This window comes from Struthio camelus, chromosome 1 (assembly GCF_040807025.1).
Source record: "Struthio camelus isolate bStrCam1 chromosome 1, bStrCam1.hap1, whole genome shotgun sequence".
NCBI classification, from domain to species: domain Eukaryota; kingdom Metazoa; phylum Chordata; class Aves; order Struthioniformes; family Struthionidae; genus Struthio; species Struthio camelus.
In genome coordinates this window covers 139,968,943-139,994,054 of record NC_090942.1, presented here as the reverse complement: position 1 = coordinate 139,994,054, position 25,112 = coordinate 139,968,943, and the positions used below count along the sequence as shown (strand labels likewise).

At 37.8% G+C, this 25,112-nt stretch overlaps 1 protein-coding gene across 7 annotated transcripts in view; it reads left to right on the top strand.

The window, feature by feature from the left end:
* Nucleotides 1-25,112, top strand: part of GLRA2 (glycine receptor alpha 2) — a 133,803-nt gene that overhangs the window by 30,873 nt on the left and 77,818 nt on the right. For all 7 annotated transcript variants that reach the window (XM_009683632.2, XM_068919737.1, XM_009683631.2 and 4 more), the window contains 4 exons: nucleotides 1,230-1,453; nucleotides 14,919-15,001; nucleotides 16,269-16,406; nucleotides 19,163-19,377. In XM_009683632.2, the coding sequence (XP_009681927.1) occupies nucleotides 1,230-1,453; nucleotides 14,919-15,001; nucleotides 16,269-16,406; nucleotides 19,163-19,377 (660 nt within the window). The remainder of the gene's footprint in view (nucleotides 1-1,229; nucleotides 1,454-14,918; nucleotides 15,002-16,268; nucleotides 16,407-19,162; nucleotides 19,378-25,112) is intronic.

The window sequence follows — 25,112 nt, the reverse complement described above, 5'->3', positions numbered from 1 at the left end:
CATGAACCTACTAAACAAACGGTGGGAAATTCTGATGCTTGGAGGGGCTTATTCAAAAGAGTTTGCATATTGGGCAGGCAGTTTACTGCATCTTTAGTCAGAGCGATAATATTTACTTACTTTTCAAAGATGATAAATTCTTTAGAATATGCAGTTCAGTGTACTAACTAAACACACGACAACTCATACATTTTCCAAGTAAAAAGTACAACGCTGCCATTTTAATGCCACAGAACAAATCCTAAATACAACGGGGCTGTACAGTGGACAAAATTGTTTTGCTACCATATTCCTTCAGATAATATCATCTGTATAAGTACTCTTAAATATTTCCCTTTTAGATGAAGAGTAGGTGTATTTCTAAGAGCCCATTCACTGGCTAGGAAATTTAGTAATTTAAGTAAATACACTATAATAGCAGGGGAAGCTGGGGAAGGTGAAGCTCTTGTTTGCTGACCATGGAAATTCAGGATAAGCAGAGCAAGCATGAGCATTTTTCCAATGCCTCTAGTGGATTTTTGGATTAGACCTAAAAGCTCTTTTCACACTCCCTTTTAATAGGCAGTTCTTGACACAGTGTTAATGCTGGTTCTAAATGAACCTCTAAATAATTACTCCCTTCCCAGTTGTGACTAACAGACCACTGAGCAGAAGAACGCAATTAGAACAATTTTAATGGGATGCAGAGAGAGAGGAGTGAATGGAGGAACATACAGAGAAAAGCATACGGTAGACAGAAAAAGGACACAAACAGTAAATAAGAAGTGCTGATTTAATTTCTTCGGTACAAATCTGGTTTTATTGGTATTAGCAAGTATTCATGAGTACATTAGAAATAATTGATTTACATATTGCAAGCAATTTATTTAAATTAGTAGTTTCATAGAATTTTGTTGAAATGGTATATAGCTAACAGCAATGCTTTTTGATTTTCTAAGTACCTCTGTGTTAATCCGTAACATTTAAAAGAGGGTTACATTTAATGTTTCAGGTTTCAGTTAATATTTTCCTCATTACAGAAGTAAATTGGATGTGGAAAATGTACCAGTTGCGTTTGTTTGGTATTTACACTGCTTTATTTTCAAATGACAACTCTTACATTCAAAGGATAACACAAATGTTTGCTATAGCACTGGCACTATATGAAGCCTAAGAGCATAGACAAAGGTAAAGTGGGCTTTTAATTCTGGTAAGTGGCTTAGTAACCTTTTTACATGGCATTTCTGTAGGACTACAGAGTGAACATTTTTTTGAGACAGCAGTGGAACGACTCACGTCTGGCTTACAGTGAATATCCTGATGATTCCCTGGATCTGGATCCATCTATGTTGGACTCTATTTGGAAACCAGATTTATTCTTTGCCAATGAGAAAGGCGCAAACTTCCATGATGTCACAACAGACAACAAGTTACTGAGGATTTCTAAGACTGGAAAAGTGTTGTACAGTATCAGGTAAAGCAGTTTATTCTTCTGTTCTTCTTCCCCCTCCTTTCCCTTACTCTCTGTCTTTCTGGATGTATAGCCATACTTACAGAACGTAATTTGCATATTTATTTTTTTTTATCCCATGTGTGGAACTGAAACGAGGCTTAATCACAGCAGGGTAGAAGGAAAATTTGACTACTTTCTTTTGCAAAACTTTTACTTTTCACAAAACAGGCTATAAGTGGCACAGCAGTACTTCTCAGCCTTTTTGGAAACTTAAGGGTGTCTAATACTGCAGTGGTATGCCTTGATAATTTCCATTAGCATTAGCTCAATCACTTCACTCAAAAAAACAGAAAACCAACACTTCAGTAGTTTGTGGGTTGTAAATTAAAAGCAAAGGGGAATAGTATTTTAAATCACTAATGAAGATCTTAAGTGAAAACATGCTTGAAATGTAATAAACCTGACAACGCAAGTTGCTGGGTAGTCTGATGCATCCGCTCACATTTAAAAATCACGAGAATTACAGAGAGCTTTTTTTCATACTAAGTGAATTGAAATGTGTGTCATGTGACTGGACTTAAGCTGAATTAAAAAATGCTATTTGACAAAACATGATTTGCCATGACGGGATGAAATGGGACATATGCAAAAAATCAGAATTGCATTGAACAGGCATAAGCAGCAGCAAAAATCTGCAGTATTTCTTTGATATTCAGATTACTGTGCACCATTACTTACTTAGTATATGTAGTCAAAGGTACAAAACATGATATTATTGCTTTTACAATTATTAAAAGAGTAATTGTGTCTTTTGTGTTCCTGGGGATGATTCTCGGTTTTTGCTTTCTTGCTTTGTGGTAGGTAAACATGGTAGTATCTGTTTAACAAGTTGTTTACTGAGTTTAATCATCTGTAAGGGAGATTCTTTCAGAAGATGCCCACTTATTTCTGACTGGGCATTCTGTTGAAACCTAGGTTTTTACTGAGAAATTACTATCGATCCATGTTAAGGGCAGTCGTGTTCTCTGGGAGACTAAATAAATAAATAATTACATGGAACTTCCTCCATTTACTTAAAACCTGTGGAAACTCCTCAGTCAAACGCAGTAATATTTGGATGGATTAAACAGCATGGAATGCAAGCATTTAGTGAGTAAGATTTCAAAACAGCATACCTGAACAGTTTGAGGAAAATAGTAGGACACGAGGATGAAACTGGCACTAGCAGAGTGATAAATATGTTGTCACTTACAAATACTTCATGCTTCACCCTGGGAAAGAAATGAATGCATCCTTTTGTCTGAATGACATCAGGCACCATCTTATTGGAGGCAGGAGTGCAGTTGGGTGCCGTTCTGAATGCAGATGGATAATTTTCCTGACATTTGTCCATGCGGGAAAAGCAATATTTCAGGCTGTCAAAACACATTTGTAGAATTCCCACACTAAAACGCAAATCGATCTGAAGTAGAGTAAGCAGTATTTCACTGGAGTATTAAGCAAAACACATTATTGTTTGTACTGCACAGCAGTAGCTGAAGTTTACCTGGTGCTCCTAGAATATGGCATCTAATTTTGAATAATACCTGAGAGTGTGGAAGTCTTTCCAGAGTACTGAAATTTGAAATCAGAAGTAATTAAAAAAACTTATCTTTATTCTCTAGATACTGGGCTAGATGCGTCTGTGTGTTACCAGTTGTTTTTAGCTGTGCTATGCTGAAAGAAACAAGAATTGTTTAGTCATTGGTTTCTGAACGTTAACAATGTTACAGCACTACCATTTTCCCTAGTACACCATTAGCACTTAGCCTGACATAAAGATATTTAGCATTTAGCATTTAGTGTGCTCTAAATGTTAAAGCACTTTACAAACATGTCTGAGAAGTAGTAGTGCAGGCTTTTTCATCGTATTTCTAAATTTAATAAGATTGAGGACAAGTTAATCTCATATAAATATAAACCATATTCTCTGTAAAATGAGTCTATAACTGCTCCCGGTAATTACTGGGTAAGAAGCAAGGGTATGTGTTACATAACACTGGCATTCATCTTCCTTATATACTGCCCTGAAAACATAGAAATATTCTGCACAGTAGGCACAATTAGCTTATGCTGTCAAATGTTCTGAGAGGCCAGTCCTGCCTTCTCTGGAAACTCATCTGGGACTATAGCTCATGGTCAAGATTGTACAGAAAAACAACACTTGATGTAGGATATGGCTGCTCAGATGAGTTACTGCAAGGTCAGTGAGGATCCTTTGCAATATGTAACTTCTGTCGCAGTAGTTAGCTCTGGGATTTCTTTTACCCCGTGGTAAGCAAGAGGCTGTTTATTCTTTCAGTTAAGGATAAGCTATCCTACATTCACTGGTGACTGTAAGCATGATGTAGATTTACATCGTAGTTTGCCTATCAGTAATTAGTGTGCTCATGCTTGCAGACTTCTAGATCTATATTTAATTCTCTGAGAGTTGTTATAGAAAATAAAGCCGGAGTGGTTGATGTACCCATCTATGAATCATGTAAGCTTAGGAGTCTAAACCTTTTCTTAGATATTTTTGCATGCTCAAATGCCTACCCTGGTATTTGTTTTAAGCTCAGATAGCATGCATATGCTTTGTAAAGTCTGAGGCAATATATGGTATTGAGAAACGGCTTCTGATCCTGCAATATAGCTAAGTGACTTAGTGGTGGGTATGAGGAACATGAGGGATGATGGATTTGTGTTGATGGACGTCCATTTTCACAATAAAATCTCCATTATTTTAAAGAACAGTTGTACTTACATTTTTAAGGTGGAGGACAACATTTTTTCTTTAGCTTCAGAAAGTAACCAGCATACAGTGTGGGCCTTTGGCAATAATTGATCTAAACCTTTCAGTATTGCAGACAGAACTAGACCCTTATGGAGTGAACATGACATAAGTAGCCATTCCAGTAAAGTTACATTCATCAATCTACTTTACTTTAGTCAAGATCAGTGTCAATTGCCCCTGCTGAGCTGCAAAACATTGTTAAATAACTGTAACTTTTATTTTAAAGCCCTGTTCAGACAGCAATCAACAAGAGAGGTTCGTTACAGCAGTGTTCAATATATTTGGCTTATGTTGTGTATATTTTGTACACTGAGAAACAATGAGAGTTAAAATCCCAACCCACACAGTCACTCCCTAGGAGTGACTCATTCCTCTGAGCTTCCAACCCTTGAATGGTCTCTGCATGGGTTGGATTTTGTAGATGGGCTATACGCTTGGAAAGAACGTCATCGCTTTGTGATGATAATACGAAAGTCCTGTTCCTGGCCGTCATGTTCCATATGACACTTGGATTTTTTATTATATACACTGCTGAAGTGATTTTATGTTCCAGTGGTAGGGATTGTATCTTCTCTAGTCCATTGTGGACGCTTGGGACATCAGAAGAATGTTCCCCAAAGAACCTCAACGGAGGCTTAATATTGTCTCCTAGCCACACATTTTTGCTCTCTGATTCCCATAAACTCATTTCAAGCTGCCAACCACTTCAGAATATCAGCATCTGCTAGAAGACTTGTTTTAGCAAAGCGATGGAAAGTGGAAAGGTTTTATTTAATTTAATGTTTTTCTTTGTTGCATCAAGTGCCTCCCTCTCCTGTTAATATTTTCAGCGCATGTGAGCCATATGAGCTTTATGCAGAAAGTGATATAACTCAACTGTGAAGGTAAAGGTAAAGGGGCTGTAAGTTCTGTTTTTACCTCCTGCTCCAGAAACATTATGTGCTCCTAATCAGCTGATAAAGGAGAGTCTGTGGAGCTGTGTCTTGAAATATGGTGCCACTGCATTCAACGAGAAAGAGTAACAAAGCAGATTACTTCATATTTTTAAAATACGCAAAAATTTGAGAAGGTGTTGCATAATTTGAGAAGAGAGCCACTGGAATTCTAGGGAAGAGATTTGTGAAAATCCACAAATTATTTCCTTTTCTACCCCATTTTTGTGACTCCAATTACAAAAGCAATAAAATACCTAGAAAGAAGTGCTTAAGAAATTACTCAAGTGTTTCAAAATACCTGTTTTTTAATCTTTGTTTATCTTCATAGTGCAAGAGATATTGCAGCTATTTAGACAATTGTGTCTTCATTGTTTTAACTCTTAATCTAGATTTAATTGTTCAATGTTATTATGGAGAAAGGTAGATTGTTTAATAGAAAATAGTGCTGTGGAAAAATAGTACTGCTACAGCACTATGAAACAGAAAATTGAAGCTACTAGATTGCTGTCTATTTGTGCAGCTGTTTGTGGCGTGATTGCTAGACCCTCCATTCTGTAACAAACGGCTGACGGGACATGCTGGCACATCCAAAAGCCTTTGCCTGCTTATGCACCCTAAGAGAGGTATCTGTGAAAACAGCAAATGCATTTGCAATGCCTTCTCCTGTGTCAGTTGCTTTACTCAGGAGTTTCCAAAATTAACTCTTCCTGCTGCTGCAATTGTGTTGAGTGCCAGGAGGCTAAGTGTATCCCTCTCACCCCTCACATTGTAGATTTTATTATGATATATATTAATTATGATATACCTCATGTAAGTCATCAGAAGTGATCTTTAGCATGTTTATGAATTAGAGCATTAAAAAACAGCAAGTAGCTTTTCTGAGTGAAACCTCTGTGCTTCTGTTTGCAAATGGCTAGGCACATCCCTGTCAGAGTGTAAAGGCAGGAGTGTTTGAGGTAGAGGCAGAAGGAGCAGAAATGTGCCATATACAGACACAGTCCGTCTAGCACTATTTTAGGACTGATCTGATATAGCCTCCTAGATCTTTAGTGTGGCTACCGTTGACATAGTATAGTAAAGGGTACAGCAAAGTCAGGTGTGGATTTTCTAAAATAATTTTAGGTAGCAGAACCTTATCAGGTAAACGATAATGCAGTTCCATTTACACCTAATGACACCGTGGCATGTAATTCTTACATGGCACTGTGCAGTCTAGCAAAACCGTGCTGTAGAAACTGTGCAGTTCTGCAATTCGGTATGCAGCCTGTGCTTAAATCTGATGACTTCAATTTTATTTTACGGTCTAATGTTGGGATTTAAGAGGATTTGGACTTTGCTAGCAGCATTGTCTTTCCATGTGACAGATTAGCAGAGAGGGGAAGGAGAGCCACTGTTATCGTGATTGACGTGGCTGTTTTGCCATGTAGGAACACCTCTCTCTGACCTCGCACAATCATATTTATTACCTTAGCTCCTACCACAAAAACACTGATATTCACAAGATGGGAATTTTCCCTTGGAAGCTAATCTCAATCAGCACAGGAACATTTCCATAGAAAATTATTTAGTTTTCCTTTTGGCAAAGCCACATACATTTCTGTGTTCACTGCTCTGACTTTCCAAAAGCGTACAGCTCTTCATATGCCTTGAATTAACTTTTCCAGATTAAAAAAATGGCATTTTAAAATAAAAAAATGCTAACTGAGATAAAACACATGTCTAAAGAAGGTCTGGGTTTGACAACTACTATGTATTATAGGCAGAGGCCTTAAAGTCATGATATAAATTGGGCTAGAATCACTTTATTAAGCTACACACAGTGTTATTGGGACATCACTGATTTACCAAATTGTGACTGCATGCTATGTGAATCCAGTGAGCTTGACAAGTTCATCTTCCTATGGGCATGATTACAGTAATAACAATGGCTTCTGAGGCTAAAAAATTGCATCCTTTTGCAGGACAAGCAGCCATTTTCACAACGTCTGAACCCAATGTCCTTGGATTATCATCAGCTATCCACTTTTCATGATTCTTTTCCTTTTTTTCTTGTCCTCCCTCCTGCTCCCACTGCCTTTTCATATGTTTTAATCAAACAGCCTCAGATTCCTCTCATCCTTTGGGATGGTTTCCCAGCACTCTGTTGACTGCTCCCTCCCATTACCCACTTTAGTTTCTCTCATTCCTTCCCAACTTACAAATCCAGACTCAGAATAGCACCCTAGGTTTCCATTACCCCTATTTTTCTGTTGCATCTGAAGTATTTGCTTTGCATAACAACTAATAAAACCTACTAAATAAATAATAAAACCTAATACAAGTACTTATACAACTAGTGCAGCTCTTATAAAAACTCCATTGATCATCCTGCTTAAAGAAAGAATGCTTACATTTTAATGACACAAAATGACTTTATAATCTATTTAAGGTAAAGTGAGGATATGGACATTATACCTGAATATATACTGCTTCATTATTTCCTGTCATGCCATGCACATGCCTAGCTGACATACAAGAACACTGGAGGTGAGGTAAATACAAAGACTACAGAAGAGCTATTTAAACTAAAGAACAATGCTGCCAAGAGAACAAATGGGTATAAACTGATCATAAGTATATTTAAACTGGAAATTATAACGTTTCTAACCATCAACAACTTGAATTACTAGAAGAGTAGTGAACAGAAATAATGAGGGGGAATAAATAAGTATCTTTAAATAAGCCTTGATCATTTTTGAGAGAGATTAGATGATGTGACTGTGCGTGATAGCACATAATTAGATTTTGTGGACTAAGATGTCACTTCTATAGTCCCATATTTCTGTGTCTCAAATAAAAAGACTTTATTCTAAGTAAAAATGTGGAAAATGTTGGTGGAGCCCAATTTGTATATATAAAGTTGTTCTTGAATGATAGGATCAAAAAATATTGGTAGCTGGTTAGCTCTGTATGTCTATGCCAATGGGATAGCTGCACATTGCTGACTGGATGGAAGCCAAACACGTCTGTGTACCTGGTCTCCTTATGGATAACCGTAACGTCTGTCCTTGATTGCTAGTGATCAATCACTCCGTTTACCCATGCAATGGGGCACTATAAGGTCAGATATGAAAAGATGTAGGCATGGGAGCCATTTCTAAACAAACAAGATGAAAAAGCATGTTTTGGAACATACTTTCAGGAATGGAGGTCTTTTGGCAATTGCATTGCAGTATTTGCCTTGGAGCAGAGAGATCGCCTTGCCAGAAGGAAAACAACACCATACCAAATACTCACTAGTGCAAAGTAGGAAGATAAAAATTAACAAAGGAAAAAGGAGAGCTGAAACACTACTCTTCATGGAGAGGAAACAGGTGGTTATATAATTTAACTGTTACATGAAATCATACTTGAATTTAATTTCATAGATTTGCTTGAGCAATAATTGGAAAATCATTTGCTGGCAACTCATGTGCTGGCATTGTGTATCTACAGACAATGACTGCATTACAATGAGCAGTGGGATGAATGTAATGAGAAATCCACCACTCTGTTCTGTGCCAGTTACTGTTTTGTTAAGCAATACATGAACCAAAGCAAAGCACTGAAGAGAGAGAGAACACGCTCACAAACTGAAATACATGAAACTCCAGCCTACTGTTTGCATTTTACCATAGCAGAGAAAGTGCCACATCATGTGTAAGCTCGACTTCAGCCCATTTGCATTTGACAGAAATGAAGCTGCAGAACACGACAAATATCAGAGAGGAATTCCAGGACTCCTTAAAATTAAGGGAAAAAGCAGACAGTTTGACTGTTCCATTTAACAGGTCAAAGCCTGTAGACTGTGAAAATGACCAGAACTGACATTCAGAATGATGAGTCAGGTCCCTGAAAAACTAATGAGGTGGGCTGCAAAATGAAAAGCCCTTTAAAGAAGAATGTCACTGGTTTTTGTTTTTGTTTTTTGTTTTTTGGCGTTCAGATGTATGAAAAATGTGTGTGCCCTTCATTCAGGAACAGATCATGTGGGGAGGGGGGGAGGGGGATCAGGAAGGAATAAGGAGATTTTAGATTCTCCTGCCTGTTTCAGTGGCACCAGTCTGAATGGCATTTGCTCCTGTGTCACACGATGCTGTCATGGTTGCTGTGCAACTCCATCTCCCCTGCCATTTAATGAGGAACTTTTTCTGCTTGTGCTTAGGTAATATTTTATGTTGTTTCAGCAGCTGTGCAAGGATAAGAAATTCAATATTCTAAAAAATAATGCTAGGAATTTCTTTGCACCTTCATCATCAGTTTGGAGCTTTAAAAAAAACACTAGAAATCATGAAATTTATAATAACATTTTGAAAACTGATAATACTGTAAAAAAATCTACTTAACTCAGCAGGTCCATCACTGTAGGCTTTGCACACACACAAGACTTTTCATAGAAATGGAAGGTAGCCAATGTTAACAGTGACCATGCTTGTGCTAGTTTTATTCTGGTATTTGCAGTATAAAAATCCTAACGTGTAATGCCTCCTGCCCCACTAGCTAAGCTGCAGATGGGAGAAGTTTGAAAGAATGAAGTAGTAAGGATAGAAATTAAGTGTTATTTTTGATACCATGCCCACCCATGACGAGGCATTTGTTGCTTTTCATACTTTATGAAGATAATCTTGATTTTTTTGGAGTTGGAAGGGATTTGTGCTCTAGCTCTATTTAAATTTCCAATAGTACTTCTGTATTTCATAAGACTGACTGTAGTAATTTCTCATTAGAAAAAAATGGTATGAAGATGCTGCTGTCCTGTGGCCCACTTGCAATCTGCCACATTTTCAGGATGATGAATGAAAATGCTATTCTCCTTGCCCTCACACACCTCGTACTGCAAGATCCACAGGGCCTTTCTGGTGTGGGATCACTGTCCTCTTCCTGTATGAGCTACTGCATAGATCAAATGGGGTTTGGGGTGAGCTGTAACACATTAGGCTAATGAGTGTTAGCAGCTTATAAATATGAAGTGGGTTAGACTACAGTGTTTAGTGTTTGCTACAGATTAAGTAATACAACAAATCTAAGCTAAAATTAGATATTTTCTTAAATATCTCAAAAAAAATTCTTGGATTTTATAATATGTTATAGTTATGGGATTGTCAGAGAAAGCAATACCAGTGTTTGGAGCTCTAGTATTATGATGATGAGCATCAGAATTCAAAAACTCTAAGAGAAAGTAAGAGATTGGAGCTGATTCTGAGTAATCTGTTTACAGATATTTTACTCCCCTTGAGCAGTCTCCACTGATGATCCTCTTTTGTCAATTATGCGTCATACAATGGACTTGCCCTCATGGCTTGATGCTCCAAAGAGAGGTGGGGGGTTGTATTTGGTAGGAACTGGAAAAAAAAAGAGAAGGCAACAAGAAGGGAGGAGGAGAAGGAATGAAGATAGGCTAGGAGGCAGAGGAAACAGGCTGAGCTTTCTGAAAGTGATTAGGTCCAGAGGAGGAGAGATGTGGGGAAGATGGGCAGACATAAGAGGAATTGGGACAAATAGGGATAGCATCAGAATAAGAATAGGGAAAGGACAGGAATGCGTGAAAGATGAACAAGAACTAAGTGAGTGCAAAGCACAGTGTTTCTGCCCACCACTGAACTCAGGGCTTCACTGCAGCGTGCACAAATACCTGTGAGATCCCCTGACTGCACATGCGCATCACGCTGGTGTTTCCTCGCAGAGGATGACTGGCTGCAGCTGCTATTTTTATGGGTCATGGTAATACCTATACTGGCCCATCCAAGGGTCAGTCTGGTTCCATCTGGAAAACACACTGACACTGCAAAATCAAGTGTTCAGATGTTGAAGCTCACGAGTACGAGGGTTTTTGGTGTAGTGTCTTTTATCTCCCCTTTTGTGTATGTGATGTGTTTGACATACTCTTTAACAAGATATTGTTAGACTTCCTCCTCTGCCCCTGGATGTGTTATTCTGGGTTCTGTAACAAAGGAGGCTATAGTCTGCAGGACTTCTGCCTCCCTGGCTGCCAAAGTGGGAAATACAGACCTTTGAATAATGCTGATAAGGGGGTTTCTGGGGATTGAACAGAAATACAAGATGTTGAGCTAGGGTGAGGAGAGAGACGAGCCCAACAGTCTGAATAATTTTTACAAGGACATCCTGATGAAGCTAAGGGATAAAAGAAGGGATCTTGAAGGAAATAATGGCTGAAGAAATTCCAGCACTGCCCATTGCACTTTGAAGGCATTTAAAGAATCAGCAGATGCTGCCCAGAAAGATTTACCTAGTGTCTGAAGGGAGCCTCAGGAAGAAGGCAGCTGATCTGACGTTTAATACAGGCAAGGCTGCCCTGTAGTATTTGGCTTAAAGCCCTGCCTCTGCGACAGTATTCCCCGGTTATATTAATCCTTTTTTTTTTTTTTTTTGGGGGGGGGGGTCACATTGATGGCTAATTGTTCATTCTTTGTCTTCTGCATGCAATAATTTGCATTATTTCAAAGCCTGATTCGTCCTTGACTGTAGGACAGGAGAGCGAGCGGGAAAGGAAAGAAGAAAGTTACTTTACCTCTCGTCCAGAGCTGCCTACTGGCTCTGGCATTGTGCCTAGCGTGCCAGGGGGAGCTGGAGTCATGACTCTCTTCTCTCTCCTCTTGACTCCAGTCTGCTCAACTGGAAAGTATAAAGTGCCCAGGCCCAGAGCTCTCCGTCGGAGCTAGCTGTGCAACCTGAGCCTAGCTCATAGGGGCAAAGGGGTCAGTGTTCAGGAAACTGAAGACAAAATCAAGTCCTTGGTCAGCTTCTTCTGCTTTCAATTTCATTCCGATTGTTCATAAAGCTCTTCCCATCACAAACAAAAGGGCACTATTTTATGGTGCTGTGTTATAAAATATCTTGTTTATGCATCTCAAATGTTTTGATAGAAGGATGTCTTTAAAAAAAATAGTTGTTCTATAGCAATTTCTTCTGATTTATTAACAATTAAAGTATTCATCCACGCAATTGCTGGTTGAATATCCACTTTTTACCAAATCTTCAGGGACCCTTCTTGAATTTGCCAAGTAAATGTGAGACAATTCATTTTCTGAAACCTTTTCTGTCAATGACATTGTTGTTATAGGTGGTGTGGGTAGCTATATTTGTAGTTAAGGCTGCCTCACGCTTTCCGTTACCAATCCTATTTCCTTATTAATGTGAATATACAAGTAGTGACATGGCACCTGGGTCTGGAAACGTTCTCAGGATCACATTTTTGCTGAAAAAGAGTCAACTGCTATAAGCTGACCCATCACCATGGACTTCATTGCAGCTACTTCAGACTCCAGCAGTTTAACATTTAGCCTGTGGTAATTTTGTTGAAAATCAATGGATCTACTCAGTCAGAAGGATGATGCTAGGCAGTAAGTGTTGGGTTCAGCATTTGTATTACCTAGAAGTAAAGCTATAAGGACACGCTCTCTTTGGCTGGCCTCATCAGTATGATGGACAGAAATAATTTTCCATTTGTCCAGGTGAGCAGAGAATAATTTAGTCTTTCTGAAAGACACTGTTAGGGAGAGAAAGAAGAGGTTCTCTGCTCATCTCCAGAAACAAACTGACATATCTATCTAGCAGTCAGTAGAGATGGATCAATTTATTCTTAGGAAGTTTGAGAGTTGTGGTTGGAAGTGTTTTATTTCTCATGAGTTTGGTAATAGACTAATAAAAGTAGAACCCCATGCCCATTATGTCTACGTAAGTAGTCAACCCCCCAGATTTTCTGAGGTCCTTGGGGAGAAGAAAGGTATGAAGTGGGGAAGAAGCAAAGACCTTGCCTTACAGTCTGTGAAATCTGAGTGGTGGATAGGCCATACCTACTTCTATGAATACAGGCAAATCACTTTTTTTGCAGCCTTTTTGAAAATCGTTTGCATAAAGACGTTTAAAATGAATTTAAAACATTTGACCCATATTTAGAAGATGACTGAAAAGAAGGAAGAGAGCTTGATATATCAACATTTCAGAGTAAAAGGCAGAAGCAGTCTTTTGTCAATACTGGGGATTAGCAACTAAAATAGCTCAATCTTTAATCCAGGAAATTACCTAGTAAAATGAGACTAGTTAACATATGTAGGGCACTTAAAATATTTAAAAGAGTAAGGGGTAGATTTTCAAATGTATTTATGTGTCTACTAGATATAATTTTTTCCTATAGGTGATTAATGTTTTTCTAAAATGCTTATGCTATTTGCTCGCAAAGGTTAAATAGGAGTTAGATCTCATGGTGGGACTGAGAGGACTACTAGATGCTCTTCTTCATCTCAGTGCACTTCACTGCCACTGACAACCAGTTCAATATCCTGATACTGTCATCTTGTAAACTGAAGCCTGTGTCAAGAGGAAAAGAATGTGACATTCTCTGTGCAGCAAATGAGTAGGCAAAAGCAGAGAGATGGTGGATATGATTTTTGATCAGATCGAGACCATTTTGGTCATAGTTACCTAAAAATCATGTTATTGTTATTATAGTGATCTGATTGCAGGGCAGGACTAGAAGTCCCAGTCAATGCATCACAAAAAATGCAGAGGATAAAGAAAAAGACTCAAAGAGCTTGAATCACCCTTGTGTAGTGAGAAACACAAGCATCATGAGGAGCAAAGTCACCGAAGGAGATGGAGCTTAATGAAATATTTCTCTATATATATCACATTTGTCTGTGAGACGGTGTACTTTCTAGCTGGCCCATGGGTTCATTGGAATAGTTAAAAAATTATTTTCAATATATCATGTTAAAATTTAAGCATACCTTCAAATCAGAGGATCTAGTTCTCATCCTTGACTGTAAATGAACACAAAGGTTTTTGTTTATTTACTTTCTGTGTCAAAGTGTTTTTTTCTGCTGAAAGTAATCTCAAATAATAAATGTACTTTTTTATATAACTTAAAATAACATCTTAATACTACTTCTGTTATTCAAAGCAGCTAATTGTTTGTAATTATATGATCCCAAAATCTTAGTTTGTTAAAATTGTTTCTCCTCCCCACACAGAAAAAAAAAACACACAGAGGAGAAATCTTGAAACAGATTTCTATCAAATGCAAAAAAGTAAACAGAACTAAGAAAAAGAAACTTTTAAAATATTTCCATTCTAGTAAAACTATGTTTTATCTGAGGCAATAACACCTGAAAAATTAAAAGAGAAATTTAGTTTGTATGATAATGTTCCTTTAGGCTTACTCTCATTTATCTGCGCTCTTTATCTGACAATACTATGCAATTCTAGTATTTACTGTGTGTTTTTTTTCTTTCTTTAAAGACTAAGCAGTAAGAATGAAGACTGAAAATGGACCTCATACATAACACAAACACTATCTATCTATTTAGAAAAAGACTTGATGTTTATGTTTCCTTCCTTTGCTTTTCCAAAACAAAACCTAAAAATGTGTGTCCTATGACCAATTATTTGAGTTTTTATATTCTATAGGTTTGTTGCTATACCTAAAGCTTTCATTGGTACTTTAATGGGAGAGCATTTCGTGCTATTTTATTGTTGTCTTTTCTGTCTCTGTTCTGATCAGCTAATGCACCCAGAGAGCAGCTGGTTTGCTCACACCTTCTGTCTTTGTAGGATCTTATCCCAAAAAGCTAAGGGGGGATGAAGAGTCAAACTGCAGAGGCTCTCAGATTTGACTGTGATCCTTTAAACTTTAAATAAGGAGCTTTGGATAAAAATTGTAGATTTCTGACAATAGCACTTCTTTTTGTTCCATTTTTAGGCTTACTTTAACCTTATCCTGTCCCATGGACTTGAAGAATTTTCCTATGGATGTACAGACATGTACAATGCAGCTAGAGAGCTGTGAGTGTCCACTTGCATTACCTAGCCAAGAACAAATATTACCATAACTTCTGGTGGTTAGGTAGTTTCTACATTGTTTTGTTTGTGTAGTGAGACTTAATATTCATAAATTGTAAGGGAAAATCATGAAGGAGGAGTTCTTTAGCTGTCCATTGCCTTGTATTGCCAGTCCTTGTTCTGTGTGCTGTCCTGCCTCCCTTCCCTCTCCTTCTTCCGTTGAGCATTACATGTCCAATCAGGATTGCATCTCTTCTCGATGTAACCACAGCAATGCTGTATATGAGAAAATAAATCTCAGGAAAGTAAGAACAATGAGTATACAATTAGAGATTAGCTATGTCCGATCAAGACATGCTATGGTCCTTTGAAAAATGCAAGCAACATATTCAGTGAAAAACAGGTCCTATTCGCTTAATTTATGCTAGTAGACTAAGCATGGCCAAGGTATGGACTTGAGTACTAGCACACAGTCCTTCGCTGTGTAATTGTTAGCGCTGTCCTTGGCATAGTTTGGGCTTGTACCAGGTCACAATCAAACAAAACCCAGGCTTGGCTTGGATGATGACGTGATCCATGGATCATTCTCAATAGGCAGTACATATCAGACCACCTTTTTTTCTTTTTTTGTGGGAGAGAAGAATGGGTTTAATAATATGGATGTGAGCTGCTGGTTACCACTTGCCTCTGGGGCCAGAGAATGGGTCATAGTCTGTTTAATTTACTCATAAAGATGTAGTCATTGCAGTCAAAGAGATAATGGCTATTGTCTTTGCGGAGGCAAAGCCTCTGTCTTTCTGCTTCATACCTCTCAATGGTGGGCTTGCAGGTTTACAAAAACTACAGTTTCCTTTTAAGCAAGGATCCAGCATTGCGCAGTCTAGAAATCCTCATTTTGCTGGAGCCTAAAATTAAATAATCAAAGAATGATGAAAACAAAGCAAAATACGGTCTGATACGTAGACAGAGTGAAATGCCATTTCAGTTGTAAACAGTACCTTTTATGGGCCAGCAAAATTATTTTGAAGAAACAAACCAAGGTAGTATTTCAGAAAATCATTGTGTTACATATTTCTTTCTCTCGCAATACAGAAATAGTACAGTAATAGTAGCTAGTAACTAACAGCAATGTAGTTGTTAACTGGACGGTTTAAGGATATAACTGAGCTAACATTTATTGGGATAGGAGACGTATTTCTCAGACTTAATAACATTCTTTCATGTTTTCCAGTCCACTACCAACTAATGAACTCTGATTTCTTTATCCTAGTTGGCTATACTATGAATGATCTGATATTTGAGTGGTTAAGTGATGGGCCTGTGCAAGTTGCAGAAGGTTTAACCTTACCACAGTTTATTCTGAAGGAAGATAAAGAACTTGGTTATTGCACAAAGCATTACAACACTGGTGAGCATTATTCTGTTTATTCTATTAATAATTGTGCTTAATGGTATCTGTGAGCAATATGTAAAGGGAGAAAATGGGTGAAATGAGAACAAAGTATTTTGAAATTTGAAATTATTTTGAAGTTTGGCTCAGTCAAGATTTTTTTTAAATTTGAAAAAAAAAAGTGAAATCTTCTATTTTTTCTGGCTTGTTTGGAAGATATTTTCTTTCCAAGCATCCCTGAATTTCATTTAAAAATATTCTAATTGATTTTAAAAGATAAAATTTTTTAAAAAAATCTCATTGCTTTGATTTCTTCAAAATGCAACATTTTTATCACATTGCATCTTTTTCTTAAGTATTGATTCATCAGTTTTAAAATACTGATTTTTCTGAACTTGATATATTTCTCCAGGATTTCAAAGTGCCAATGAGGACAAATATGAAATTTTCACCATTTTTTATGTATTGTTTGATTTATGAGATGTAGTATTTGAAAATACATTGCTTTCGTTGCTGATCTGGATAGTGTACAAATATGAAATATTTGCTTAAGAATGTAATATTTATCCTGTATTTGCCATTAAAAAGCCGAATCAGTGTTTTCTATCTTTAGCTTTACAGAGCAGAGAGCTCTGTTAAAATTTGGATTTAGCTGCTTGGAGTCTATTTAATAGGGACAACATTTAGAGATTTTTGTGAACACTTTGCTGGGTGTTTCCTGGGATTAGACATAATCCTTCTCATCTAAAATAGCTTTTTCATCATTTCAGCGTAAGAGCCAGTCTGGTTGCACTAACTTTATTTGTTTCATTCTGTGAAATAACATAACATGAGAGCTTCTCTCTCTGTTAGAAAAAAAGTCACACTCATTTCTTATGAAAAGAAAATTATTATTTTTTTAATTTTTATAAATACTGCTTCTCATTTTGGGGCCCAAAGTGCCAGGTTAGGAAAACTTTGTGATGCTCAGTCCAGTGGCTGTGGAGAGGAGGACTGCTATGACTGCCCATCTTTTCTCACACTCAAAGAGAATAATCAAGAGTAAATTCCAATAAATAGAGGTTACTGCTTGTAAATTGACTGACACAAAATTTAGCCATTCCTCGCTGCATGACTTGAACTGAATAGGTGAGCTCAGCTGCTTTTCTGATTACTTACAGTCAAATAACCACTCTGCAAGGTGTGATACCAACAGTAAGAGAGGAGGGAGAGAAGGGGATGCGCCCCTCAAGGCGACGGCTTCCTCGTATACCCATGGAGATTTCCTGCAAAGCATAAAAACACCAATTAGTAGCTCCCACTCCACGGGATGAAAGCTCCTAATGAAAAGTTCAGAGCGTGTAGCACGGCGAGGGGAACTGAAAAGTAGTATGCAAAGGAACGCTTTGCCTACAGGCGTCCGTGTTACCGTCTCCTCTGTAGCACGCTCCTTCAGATTTGGAGTTCAACTGCAATGCCAATAAAAGCTCCAGTTTTGGGCTGTGGCCTTCCCCCGGCGCCTGCTCCCCTGGCCTGGCAGCGTGAGGCGCGCAGTCCAGGTTGCGGCACCCACGGTCGGACGGGGCTATTTCAACACCATCCCTGCGTGCGGGGCCACCCCACTCCCCTTCCCCAGACCCGCTCTGTGGGCAGACCAGGCAGCGTCCGTCACTACCCAGGTCCCAGAGTCTGTCTTTGGGGTCATAGGTCAGGTGACTAATTTTACAGCTTGTCGTCCAGCTGAAAGCGATTATTCAGTTCTTCCCCCCACCCTCTTTGCCACACAGCCTCTGCGTTTTCCTTTGTGCCAGCCCTCGCACTTGTCTGACCCTGCTGCCCGGCCTTCCAGACTAGCAGAAAAGCATGTGTTTGTCACAAAAAGGAGCAAAAATCTGATTTCACCTGCAGAGGATGAACGAGGGACAATGCATTTGGCCGATAAACACAGAAAGACTTCTTCAAAACGATAAGCATGACATTACGCGGACGAGTTAATGTACACGGGTTAGTCTGCCTTGAGTGGGATCCTCTGCAGTACCTAACTGCAGTCTCAGGATACACAGTAATTTGGAGCAGCACAAAATGAGTGAATCAGTAGCTGACGAGCTATTGCAGCTTGGGATGTTGCACCCCCACTGCGTGACTAGCTCCAGTGTCCAGAGGTCTTAAAACTTCTGTGCTCCTCTGCCCCAGTAGAGTATCTCGCTATTGTTTAAAGAATCACTTAACTTACACAAGAGATTTTTGTAGATTTATTGGAGTTGGACTCTTGGCAAAACTCAAAGCAGGCTTTGAGCTGATACTGCTGTGAAAAGTAATCCACAGACACAGGCAAATGACATGATCAGAATGATACAGGGTGTAATCTACCATACGAGCATAGAACTAATTTTTTGCAGTTTGTCTATATACTTACATGTTTGTTTAATTTTGTGTAATTAAAAGAGTAAAATATTTTCACCTTTTAATACTAAGCATTGTATTTGACTAATGTAAAATGTTATTAAATTTTGAGGAAAAAAACATTAAATTATATTTTCTGGAAGTGAAACAACTGTACTACTGTTCATTTTCGCAATTCATTTGAAGAATTAGGCACAGGTCTGCTTCAGAATTTCTGTGGGAATATTGCGTGGTCATCTCTAGCTAGAGTGCAACAAAGGGCTGAGTCATATTTGTATATCAGGACCTGTTTTTAGTGTTAGATTAGAAAATAGGCCAGGCAGCTAACTTGTTTTCCGAAAATAAGATGAAAATGTGCAAAAAGCATTTATGAAAGTAATTTCATGTTCTAGGAAAGTTTACATGCATTGAAGTCAAGTTTCATTTGGAGCGTCAGATGGGATACTATTTAATCCAGATGTACATTCCTAGCCTGCTGATTGTCATTTTGTCCTGGGTTTCTTTCTGGATCAACATGGATGCTGCTCCGGCTAGAGTCGCACTGGGTATCACTACAGTTTTGACAATGACTACTCAAAGTTCAGGATCCAGAGCGTCCCTCCCAAAAGTAAGGCAATCATTTTATATTATCAGTTTGTTATTACCAAGAAATATTTGTGCTACTTTTTTTTGATGTTTCTGAAAGATCTGTGTAAACATATATCTGACAAGAATACCTGAAAAGGGGTATCGGTATGATGTTAAATTTTTGCAAAACCCTTATGTTTGGGTTGAGGAGGGTTTCTGTTGGCTTGTGGAATGGTCAGAGGTTTCAAAGCTATGGATTTTTAATGAGTTAGTTACTGCTAGTTTTCACACTTATACTTCAGAATTTAGAAGCCAGATTTGCTAAAGGGCTTATGTTCCTGACAGAGTTTCTGAAAGTACCTTCATGAAAATTAGGCAGTTAATCTGACTGGGGCCTTTGTAAGCTCTACATGTCTTTTCTGGGCTGTTAGGCTCCAAAACATCTTGCTACAGCTAGATACTGTGCTTAGTCTGCTGCATATATAAATATATATAGAGAGAGTATATATATATTTTTATATATATAGTCTGTATATATATATTTATATAAGCAATTGAAAGGTGTCTCTGGAGAAACTTTCAGTGACATACTGAGGGCTGGTGTCTTTCTCTACTTCATGGCAGAATTATCTGGATTCTCATTCAAGTGTTGCTCCCAGTCTTCCATCCTGTCTACCCACGTAAGGTCCCTCTCACCTGAATTTTCTGTTTTTTTTAATCTAGACCAGCTGCCTTAGGTGGGATTACAGATTGCAAACTCTATTCTTTGTTCAGTTGGTTTGACAGCTCTTCTCAGCAGGGGCAGGGCCTTAATGATACTCCTGGTAGCATTCCAAGACGTAGACATAATTTCATTGGCATGCTCAGGTTTAGTACAATTTCCTAGAAGAGAATTCAAAAGTAGATCAGTTCACAACGGTCTAAGGAGTTGTGAGGTATGCTCCCTGGAGTGTATTCTTTACAGGAGTCCAGTATCACAAGGTCTGGGATGACAAAGCTGTGCTAGCAACAGTGAAAGCACAAATTGTGTGTGTTTGTATAGATTAAGAACCATTCCAGAAAGCACTTTGTATTTGATTCTACAGTATCATATTTAGTATCATTCCAAATACTCTATTTTTTCATATGGATCATATACAGGGTATTAAAAAAAACTACACAGACTGTGTTACTCTTCAGTTAGTAATGACACTTTTTTCAAAATCCTGTCTCTATATTACCAAGATAGAGGAAGTTAGGCTGTCAATAAAATATCTCTTTTAAAAATTGCTCCAAGCATAAATATCTAACAGAATAAGAGATGACAGGAGCATTATTTTTGCAAGAGTTCTGAAACAACATACACAACCTTGATGTGTGAAAGCAGCCAAAATTTGAATACAATAGTTATATTTGTTTTTTCCATCCTCTTTATTAAAAAATACTTGCCTTCTTTGTGCTCTGTTCTTATTAACATGCATTTAAAGAGCTTAACTTTACCTTTATTTTACTCACTTATTCTTCTTATTACTAATTCTTCTTATTTTTCTCTCTTTTATTAAAGCTTTGTCACAAAAAAAATGTAGTATTGAAATTCACGAGCTTTAAAGGCAATAATTCCTTTAGCTAAAGGCAGCTAATAAAAAAATGCACAGAGGATATCCCTAGTTAGTTCTTTTGTCAGTTTTCAACATATTATCTAAATGATTAAAAAGTCATACTATTTAGAAGTAATTACCTGAACATTGTTCTCAACCTAGGTATAAGACCACATGACAGTTCTGTTTCCTTTAAATTGTTATTCTCCATAATAATAACTAATATTAATTTTGATGCATAATTTTTTGTAATAGTAGGTCGTGGCAACACAGACGTTAGTCATAAAGTTACTGAAAATTAAACATGAGCTTGAGGCTGCCAGAAAGGCAAGGCAAGGCAAGGCAAGGCCTGGCAAGGAAGAAAAAGAGAAGAGAAGGAAACAAAAGGAGGAAATCAATTCCACTTGATGCTCAAGTGTGCTGCACATAAGAGAACCATCTAAAAACTTTCTTCCAAACAAAATACATTTCTTTCATGAATTTTCTTATTCCTTCTGTGGAATTATGATCTTTATAGTGTATTGAAATGGTGGCTAAGAATATAGGGTCAAATTCTGACAACAATAAAACAGTATTAAATAAATCAATATGCATTTTTCCATTTTCTCCTACAAAGCTGAATTTTGGTTACAAAAAGTAGCAATAAATCACGAGATGGTTTCGATCCCAACAAAGCTACCGTTCTAAGAAGCAAAAGCTGCGGTTTCAGAATGCAGACAAGTTCTCTTCCTCTACAGTTTGGCAAAATTAGAGAAATACTGAGCCCTGCTTCCTTCATGGAGATGAAATAATGATTTTCTACATAGAGAATACCAGCAGACAAATACTGACCCTGGTCTCACTCTCTTTTGGTAGTGATGAAGTAATGTTGTGTTTGTTACAGAAGACTGGTGAGGGATGGTGTGAACAGATGTCACCCTTACCATCAGCGGCTCTGTTACGGAGTGAAAGGAAAGCTGGGGTTGAATAACTCCTTCCCTTCAGTTTGGCTAATCAGTTCCTGGGAAAGCCAGGAATGCAGATCCATAATAGCTTGATTCATAGGATCAGTTCCCCTTCCTGCATATTTGCTTATGCAATCCTTGTCCACATCTGATATTCTATATTCAGGTTCTTCTGGAAATGTCGTCATTTGCACTTGGAAATTTTGGCTAGATGAATGTCTATTCATCCAGCTAGACCAGTAGCTCTTGCTGATTGGCCAGCTGAACAGAAATCCTGGGTGTGACCAGGATAATCAGCTCAGCCACATGTCCACAATGAGACTGCCAGAAAACACTGAATTTTGCAAGCCCTGTGTATGAGCTCAGGAGCTCCCTTGTATCTAGGGTGGGCTGGAGTTCATCTGTGCAGCAGACTCTACAGCATGCAGATCAGGAATCTGATGTAACCTACCACTGCAGAAGGTACCTAAATTCATGCACTACTCAGTGCGTGCTTAGATTCAATGTCTTCTGGAAGAAGAAACGCTGCACAAACATGACAGCTTACATTCATCTGTAAATGCACTGAGAAACTTCTGGGCATCATGAGAGGTATATAGACATAGAATATGCTGTTACATACTTTACAGTTCCAGCAATGTACAAGCTGGGGGAGTATAGAGGAGAGTATCAAGGTATAATAGTGCAGAAATCATGAGAAATGCTAGAAAAAATATCTTTAGAGTATTGAATTACTATTCTCTCGCTATTCTATTTATTTTTAAACAGCTTCCCTTTTGTTGAGTCAACAGAATCAAAAGTTTTAAAGTGTTTTAGAAAGTGGTATTTGAAAGAATAATGGTTCTCTGCTGTGCTAGCAATTGGGTATTATTCAGATTGCTTTCTTAAAACATACATATAAACTAAACCTTAGCAACAACAGTCCAAGACAGTGAATTACTTTTCAAGCCATAAAGCAAAATATTTGAGGATAGTTTAACTCAAGTAAGTGGTAGCAACTGTATTTTACACAGTTGTATAGCATTCATATTGTGTTACCTTTATGTGTAGTGCTTAATGAATGCAAGTTCCTTCCCCAGGGAGCAATCTCTGCTGAAAAAGTCTCATTTAGAACTCACTGAAACTACTGGGACAACTTCCATTCACTTCATTGTGCTTCAGATCACTAAATGCAGTACTAAATGTGATAAAAGTACTATATCCTAATAGGTGCAGAGACCTGCAAGTCCAAAGTCAATGAAATCTATATTCTTTGGCAGTAAATTACTGTTTTTAGGTGTCATATGCATCCCCAGCATTTTTGGCTGCTTTTCAGGATTCCTGGGCTTCTGGCAGGCGACTCTGAGAAGTAATCTCTCCTTTTCAAATGTGAAAGTTATCAAATAAAGAAATTACAAGAACCCAATACAGTTGTGATTTCGAACTTAGGTTAAAATAAAGTTGTAATAAAAAAAAAAAGTGGGGAAGAGATGAGGAGAAATAACAATAAAAAAAAAAGGAATAGATACTATTCTCAGAAATCTTATTATTCCTTGTTTATTTGTTTTCATATGAAGTGGAGCACCTAAGTTGATAGCTTACTCTTTTATGTAATAAAATCATATTATCTAAAGCATCTTCTGGTACACAAAGGTAATATTTTTTTGGCACAACGATATTATAAAAACAATAACAAAATAACTTAGAATTCAAGCAATTTTTGAGAGAAGATTACTTTAACTTTAGTCTTAGTATCTGAGAAGGAAGTGTAGGATACAGTGAATTCAGCTATTATGAGATATATTAATTGGCACCTGGGTTACGTGGATGTCTGAGCACTTGACAGACTGTTTAAATGATTAGGCCAACTCTGTTCTTATTAGTTATTTACTGTGAAGACCTGATGAACGTAAAACCCTACCATGATTAAATGTCTGTTTTACGCTACCTGTTTATTGGTTCTGTTGGGGCAACTTTAGATAAGCTTCCAGTTTTTAAAAGTTTGTTAAGGGGGCTGGAGTGGAGTTAGAAAGGAGTTCTCAGAAAACATCCCAGTGGCTTCCCGACTTTTTTGACTGTAAGAAAGATGAGCATGCTGACCAAACCCTTAGGAAGCCAGGCTGCACTGTCAGCTAACCACAAGGACATACTCTTCAGTCATGTGCACACATGGAAAGGTTTTAACACTTATTTGTTTTGTTTGTTTGCCATGTTTTTACACGTCCTTCTTTTCCCATCCCATTATAGTCTTGATGTATAATTCGTATAATAACATACTCCTTCTTTTACTTACTTTAGGGGAATTTGTTAGCTCAGGGAAACCTGGTTTAGCTGGATCCTCTTTTTTTGTGCTTGCAAAGCTACATATCACTAAATCTTGGATTCAGACTATGTTTTTGAAGTCCACTGTCATATTCCATGCCATACTTGAAATTTGATACATAAGTTTATTCTACACTACTCAACAAAGGAAATTCTATAGACTGGAACAGTCTTTTTCAACAAAAACATTTCAAAGTAAAACAAGGGTCACAAAAAATGAGTATACATTTGCACACTGTGAGTTATTGAAGCAATTACTTCAGTATAAACTGACTGTCACTAAATATAGAGTCTACGAAGTCCTACAAAATACTATAAAATAAATTTCCATTAAGCTGTTTATAAACCTCTGCTTATGACTCATAGATCAACAAACATGTTTTCCAATTCTGCTCTACAACTTATCCATGTGTCATTTAATTATTCTTACTTCTTCCCTCTTTATTTATGTCTTCTCATCCATGCTTTTCAGGCAAGCTATATATGTGTTTGTGTTTGAGGGCAAGAGAGTGTTTGAACTGCAGTGGAAGTTCTGGTACACGTGGCTGTACTAGACAGACCTTCCTAGCCATTTCAGGTACCATTAGCACTGTATCCAAGTTAATACCAGCCTGACAATACAGGCTAGTGCCTCATGAAAAGGCTGTGTGGTGCCCAGATACTTCTCTGCTTCATCATCCTACATCAACTGGTCTTGTAAAAGATGCTTTCCCTCCCATAAATCTTGCTCCTTTGAGATCTAGGTATATACTTACACAGCTAGCCTATGTACTTACAACTTCACTGGGAGAAGTATTTCAATTAAAGCTACGTTAGGCTAGCTTTGGCATGGTTATATATGCTGTGATCATGTATCCATTATGGGCAGAAATGTTTTTTCTTCTATCCCACAAGCCTTTGCAGTTCTGCAAAAGCAAAGATTTGGGTCTGCTGCAAGGGTAAGAAAGAAGACA